Source organism: Peromyscus eremicus, chromosome 14, assembly GCF_949786415.1.
Source record: "Peromyscus eremicus chromosome 14, PerEre_H2_v1, whole genome shotgun sequence".
NCBI lineage: Eukaryota > Metazoa > Chordata > Mammalia > Rodentia > Cricetidae > Peromyscus > Peromyscus eremicus.
Window position 1 is genome coordinate 84,958,172 of NC_081430.1, and position 7,320 is coordinate 84,965,491.

The window sequence follows — 7,320 nt, forward strand, 5'->3', positions numbered from 1 at the left end:
AGTCTGTAAGGAAAGCAGCCCAGACCTTTAAGGGATTGGTCGCTGGGCCGGGATGGGTTTTAGAATTAACTCTTCCTACAGTCTACTATGCATTATCATCCCCAAGTTAATTACCCCCGAGGATGAAAATAGGTTTCATGACTCATAAGCACCAATACAACACTTGGCAACAGATGAAAACGCAAGGACACACTTGCAGGAAGCTGACAGGAATGAACATCTATTTATATGTAGGGAAATTCTTAGAGGTGAGCCAGGCACCTCCCATCCATCATGCCGCAGAACCATCAATAACAGCACCATGGATCCCCATTCCCAAACATACACACCCACGCAGGCACACTGGGTTCTAGTTTCCACTTCAATATGGTGGCAGAGCTGGAACAGAAACCCAAAGGGTATTACTAATAGCAAGTCCCGACGCCAACCAAACCTCCCCACGGGTGTTCAGGACCATCCCATGATTTGTTTTCTCCACACGTGCCTGCACCTACTCCCACCTCCCTGCCCTCTTGCTCCTTTTTAGATGCCAGTCAGGTAGTGTTCATCATTTCCTCCAACAAGGGGCAGGCAGTCAGATCTGGTCAGTTCGTTCGGCCCAGGAAAGGGGATTGATTGGCTAGGAATTCATTTCAGTTCAGATCACCACTGTCCTTCCTCCGGTTTTTCAGTTCTCTGTTGCCTCCAGGAAAGGACAGGGTTCAAACCAGGACTATTTGCCTTGTTCTAGCTAGATGAAAGGCTAGATGTCTGCTAGGGGGTTCTGAGCCCCGGAGGGTGCAATCCTCTACTTCTCCACCCACCAGAACTTCACAAATGCCCACAACAAAGCTGATGAATGGTTGAGTATCTTGGCCAGTAAAATGGATTCCATTTGGTGCTAAGTAACCTTTTCCTTTTCTTTCCCTTCCAACCGCCCCCCACCCAAGTCTGCGCTGATCAGCTGTGTCCTGACTTCAGAAACACTCATTAAAGGGTAGGCTATAATGAAGGAGGTAAAAACTGCTTTGCAATCTACATGCGTGTGCCTCCCAGATGCTCACACCCTTCCCTGCCCCCACTCCCAGCGAGGCACTGTTTAATTTTAAAAGAAAGGGTTTATTTTGGCTGATAGTTCCAGAGGGCTAGAGTCCATCATGGCAGACTAGAAATGGTCACAGTCAAGGAAGGCACACACACACACACACACACACACACACGCACACACACACACACAGAGCAGGAGCAAAAAGCCGGCTGATCACATTTTCATCTACACACAGGAAGCAAAGCCCAGCTAGAGTCTACCCTTTGTTTTAAGCGTGCATAATTTTACCCTGTGTGTAGAGGCAAAACACCAACTTTTTTAATCTTACGTTTCCCTCTGTTCCCACTTGTTCAGTCACAGCTGCACTGGATATCAGTATACACTCATCGCCCCAGGGAAAGACACCGAAAAGCTTTCCTGACAATGCCTTTTGCAGCTGGGTCCCATCTTGGGGGGTGGGTAGAGATGCTGGAGAGTAACAGAAATTGCTTAGTCAGCAACTGTAGATTACAGGGGAGGTAAAATGTAAACAGTCTGGTAGGTACCCAGAGGGCAGGGCAGCCAGCTCTGAGAGCCTTCAAAGGAACCAGGATGCCTGGTTCCAGGTAGGAGTTAGTGCGAGTGAGTAGTGTGGCCTCAGCCCTAGAAAGACAAGCCTGCTGACTCAGGGCAGAATTAATATCAATTGAATTTATTACAAGTTACTAAGCTCCAAGGCACATTACAGTGTTCTGTTAACTACAGAAATGTATAAAGGACAAACAGAGCAAGTTCTCCATGTCTAGCTTTTCGCTCTACTGTTCAAAAGCATCCGTGCATCAATAATAAAGCCGAAACGAAACGACACGTGAAGATCCAACACATTCAGGTCAGTAGAAACAAACCAAAACATTTCCCCCCCCCTCACAAACTTGCAACAAAAAACACCCATCCCCTCCCAACACCCCCCTTACCATTTTGCAAACAAAACAGGAAAACAGAACAGAACAAAATTAAGTGAAAACTTCAACACTTGGGGCTGTTTAAAGAAGCTTTCACCATTGTATAGCATCAATTTTTTTTCTTTTTTTTTCCTTTTTTCTTTTTTTCTTTTTTTCTTTTTTTTTTTTAGGCAGCAACACTGGCCTTGGTAAAACAAAAACAAAAATCTTTTGTGTGTTTTTCCTTTCAGAGTGCATAACATTTACAAAAATACACACCAGCAGCAGTCGTTGCTAAGGGCTATTAATGCTTGTACCTAGGCAAACAGTCTGCCACCAAATAAATGCTAACGAATATGATGCAAATGATCCAATCAATATTATACTGCTTAACACAACCAGCTGATCCTTCAAATGAAGAAGTTACATACCTGTTTCAAAATATAGAAACATACGACGAAAATAATGTCTATACATAAGACTAACTTTTTGCAGTTATATTCACAATTCTACATCTTGGTGGGAAGGGAAATGGAGGCAGGTGGGGGGAAGGGCCCTCGAGATCGAAGAGGGGGTGGTCTAGGGCAAAAGAGGTCGCTGCCCGCCGCCCTGCGGTTCAAGGGTCTCTCTCTTTTTTCACTTTAACATCCCCAGCTAAGATAGTTGCGATTTCGCCCTGCATGAAGGCCCAAGGTACATTAGACCCGACCAGGGGGCATTTCTCTCCGCTGGGGCAATACACCTCACCTGTCGCCCCCTGGGCTTTGATACTCTCTCTAGAACAAGGGAAACAAAATTTGTGGCTAGGGACGGACGGGCACTGAACGAAATGAGTGTCCTCCAAACGTTCGTGGCAAATGGTACAGCACAGGGGTCCGCTGTTGGCCATAGGGGAATCCGGAATGTTTTGGGGGTGCACTTGGTCCATGCCCGGGTGGGCGCTAGGCGGCGGGGGCGCCACCTGTAAATTCAGGTCCCCATTGCGTGACGCCAGGCGACGTTGCCCCGGCACGGAGGCGGGCGACACCGGGCTGCTGCTGTTTCGCCTAGCAGATGCAGTGGTAGAGTGCACTGAACTGCCGTCCTTGGGCGAATGCGCTGTGCCCAGAGTGTCTGCCACTGACATGAGCGCGGCCATGGGGGACGGACCGTTCTGGGGGGCTGACTCCGGCGGGGTGGTCCGATTGGAATGAGGTCCCAGAGGTGGAGGGGGTGGGGGCGGTCCCCCGGCTGCATGCCCTGGCGCCGCAAAGCCTCCGGCGGACATGGTGAGCTTCAGCGCCTCGCTCTGGTTTGCCATCCACTGCTGCCTCTGCTGCTCCTCGCCGATCTTCAGTGCGCTTTCGGCCGAATCCGGGGGTTCCGGGGATGCCTTCCTTTTGCGCAGGTTGGAGGTTGCACCCCGGCCCGTGGGCGCCGCTGGCGGCAAGGCTCCCGTTCCTGGAGGTGCACTGGGGGCGCGGCTGAGGCTCACCAGCGCCGTGGGTAGCATGGGACAGCTGGCATCTATGTAGGGCTGGGGCAGCATGTCCGCGCCGGGCACGCCCTCCTTGAAGAAGCGCACAGCCTCGGGCAGCAGGTCCCCAAGTAGGCGCCAGTCGCCCGAGCCATGCTTCTTCTCGTACTCCAGGTACTTAAAGCCAGAGGACAGACCCCTGCCAAAGTCTTTCATGCAATCCTGGTACATCTGTTTGGCCACCCCGGACGCGCTGGAGTACACGTTGCCCGAGCCCGTGGGATACTCAATGAACAGCTTCAGCTCATAGTCCATGCCGGGCTTGGAGACGGCGTCGAAGGCAAAGACGCGACCCAGCAGCGAGTGGTCCTTCTTGAAGCGCACCTCGTAGGGCGTGCAGCCAGCCAGCGTGAGCAGTGTGTCGCGGACCATCTTGGGCTTGTTGGCCCACTCCTCCGCACGGTTGCGCAGGCTCTCGCTCAGCTCGGCCAAGGCCTCGGCGTTGCGCTGCTTCTCCTTCAGCTCACGCTCCTGGTCCGTACTCGACACCGAACCAGGCCTCTTGCCACCAGCACCCACGCCCACCTCTGCCACCGTCGACGAGGTCGAAGACGGCGCGGAGGACACAGTGGCCGACACACCCGGGGCAGCCCCGAGACAGGCGGGCCCCCCGGGAGCACCGGGAGGCGCTGGAGTTGGGGGTCCCCGGCTGCCCCCCAAGCCGTGGGGCGGAGGCGGAGGCAACACCGCGGCGCTGGCCGGGCCGTTAAGCAGCGTCTGCGGCAATAGGTTGGGGGGCACCGTGAGCTGGGGTCCCCCGCCACCCCCCGGGTTGGGTAGCCCGGTCACCAACCCACTATGGGTCCCACGCCGAGAAGCCACCGATGTTGCCGCTGAGGATGAGTTGGGGCTCTGGCGGTTCAGCTCCGGGGGGCCCTCCTCTGTGGCCGGCTTAGGGAAGCCGTTAGGACCTCCCAGGCCGTTGGGCAGCCGAGCAGCGTGGCTGCCGCTCCCCAGACTCACCGGGGGCGGCGGATACTCGAAACGGCTGCGTTGTTCCACCGCGGCGGCGGCGGCGGCGGCAGCGGCGGCGGCTGCGCTCAGGCCGTAGCGTTCCAGGGCGGACGGGGCGGCCAACACTGCCGGCTTGGTGGAACCGTCGACGTGGTTGAGCTGCTGTTGCTGCTGCTGCTGCTGTTGCTGTTGTTGTTGTTGCTGCTGCTGCTGCTGTTGTTGCGCGGCGGCAGCTGCGGCTGCCGCTTCCTTGGCGGACAAGGCCACTGTCTTGACCCCGACGGGCGGCGGCGGCCCGGGGGAGCGGCCGTCTTGGAAGCAGCCGTGCGCCCGCTTCAGCTGGCGTGCGGTCTCGATCACGAATTCTATGCGGTCGGCGCCTTCGTAATTGACGCAACCACGGCACACGGGTTCGGAGAAGTCCCAGATCATGGCCCAGGGCATGCGAGGCAGGTCGCACAGGTAGCAAGACTGTCTTCGGGACGAGGACACCTGCGCCGCCGACATGATGCCAGCCTCGGGGAAGGTAGGCCCCCGCCCGGGCTGTCTCGGTGGCGCCTTCTCCACCGGGAAGACTGGCTGGCTGGGGAAGGAGTCCGGCTGCGGGGGAGGGGGGCGGGGGGTCGAGAAAGTTCTGCCCCGGGGGCTGGAGGGAGAGCGAGTCTCCACTGCCGGCGCAGCGCCTCTCCGTGGGGGCTCCACCGCCCGGGCGGCCGACGGGTTCTGCACGCTCCTCGCCCCCACCTCCTACTGCGGCTGTCTCGTCCGGAGAAGAGCACTAGGAGCCTTCTTCCTGGTGCGGCGGATCAGGGCTGGAAGCTCCGGGCCTGGGGGGAGGGGGCTAGGGTGTCCGGGGCCGGCCGCCAGTGGCCTCTTGGCCCCCTCCCCGGAGTGATTGAAGCGTGGAAGCGCGAAGGGGGTCCCCCCTCCGCTACGATCTGAGTCCTCACTACGCCAGGCGCCCCGGGGAGAGGGTTAGAGGGTTGTGCCACCCGGTGCCCAGGTCCAATCTTGCTGAAGCCGCCGATTCCCCGGGAGGGCCGGGGGGGGGGAGGAGGTGGCCGCCAAGAGGAGAGTTTCCCCCTCCGCAGCGTCAGCCGTTGCGCTGGCGGCGCCTGGGTTTGCACGCCGGAGGGAGCAGCCGCGGCCACCGTTTCCAGGACACACGAGAGCAGAGGAGAGGAGCGCACGCACGCAGGCTCCCACCGCCCCCTGGCCTGGCCAGCTCTCCGGTCACAGAGGCTGGCGGCGCTCACGTTGGCTGCAGGGCGCTCGCTCGGCGCCTCCACCCGGGTCGCATCCCTTCCCGCTCGTGCTCGCCTGGAATGTGGGGTTGTGATTGTTACTCTACGTTCCGGAGGCGCGTCTCAGCGCTCCTGCTCGGGCTGCGGCTCGCGCTGTCCCCGGCTTGGCCGCGCGGGATGCCGCCCGGGCGGAGCGCTGACGTCACCGCCATGCTCTGCACCAGTCCTCCCCCACCCCCCCCTTTACACTTCCTCTGTCTGTGGAGCCCACTTGTTGCTCGCAGAAGGCGCATGCGCGGCAGGATGCCCAGATTCCTCCCTGTCGGCCCCTCCTCCGCGCCTCCGCCCTCCCCTCCCTTCCCCCCCTCGGCCGTGTGTGTACCACAGCTGAGGCCCGGCGAGCTAATGCTGCAAGTCCTGGGCTGGTGTGTGTGTGTGTGTGTGTGTGTGTGTGTGTGTGTGTGTGTGTCTGTGTATGTGTGTAAGTAACAGATGATGACCTTTCCTTTTCCTGCCTGGCTTTTCCCAAGTTAAAAAAAATTTAAGAGCCACGAGTGTTGTTTCCGATTCCCGTTCCCCACCCCACCAAACCCCAGGCAATAAAATTAAATGCTCTGTTTGACGAGTTTCACTTTAAATTTCATATAAGGTATCACCTATTGCATCTGTGATGAGAGCTCCCTCCCCCATTAATGTTACATTCCTGGCCACCAGCGGTGCCCAAACACCTGCAGAATTAGCCCTTCTCCAATCTTCCAGAAATTACCTTTTAGATTTGCTTTTTGCGACCGGGCCTGGGAATCAATCGGAGTTGCGAGGATGTCGCTAAATGAGCCGCCCCTCTCCCTGGCCCAACTCTAAAAATTTTTGGCTATGAGCTGTGAGCACTCCGAGGCCTTTAAGGAACACAGTCAGCTGGCTGCATGCAGCTGCACTTGAGGGCAGGGAATGGGGGAGTGAAGAATTTGCCAAACAGGTGAGTGACTTTTCTGGGTTTCATAAAAGGGGGCAGCGTTTAATAATGCTGATTGCTAGAGCTGAGTACCGCAGCTCAACGAGGGAGCGAGGGAGCGTTTGTTCAGGATGACCGAGGCTCCGAACTCAGTCCTTAGACCCATAAATAAATAGAGCATAGACGGTTTTGAAAGTTCCTTCTGGGTGCTGGGATTTAATCCCACACTGCCCCAGTCCGCTCTGGGAGGTCATGGTTTCTTCTCCCTTATAAGATCCCTGCTCATCATTATTGCTCATTGTGGAAACAGATAGGGTTGGTCTTAACTCTGGCTGGAGCATTTCAGTGGGTTCTCCTATTTATTAAGTTTGCTTTTTTCTTATGTAAATTAAGATAATCCCCGTGGAAGGCCGGTGGAGGGGAAGTGATTTGATAGGGCTGGTTCTGCCTACAGGGTTGGAATTTCCTCACTATTACTACTGGCTTTGTAACCTTGAGCTCTGTTTATATAATCTGTTTTTCTTCTGCAAAATGGAACTCTGTCCCCCAGCTTGATGGGTTGTTGAAGATTTCAGTTTGTTTCTTGGCACCATGACAAGTGACTTTGAGAGTGGCAATGGGAGAGGTACTGGGCAAGAGGCTCCTTCGCATCAACCTTAGTATTATTGTTATTATAATGCAGAGATATAACACGAAGCCGTGTTTAC

The 7,320-nt window shown here is 56.1% G+C and overlaps 1 protein-coding gene across 1 annotated transcript; it reads right to left on the reverse strand.

The window, feature by feature from the left end:
* Window positions 1–1,702: 1,702 nt before the first annotated feature.
* Window positions 1,703–5,856, reverse strand: Irf2bpl (interferon regulatory factor 2 binding protein like). The gene has a single exon (XM_059279631.1). It carries the CDS (start codon window positions 4,922–4,924, stop codon window positions 2,564–2,566), a length of 2,361 nt encoding a protein of 786 aa, XP_059135614.1. The 5' UTR covers window positions 4,925–5,856; the 3' UTR covers window positions 1,703–2,563.
* Window positions 5,857–7,320: the final 1,464 nt, after the last annotated feature.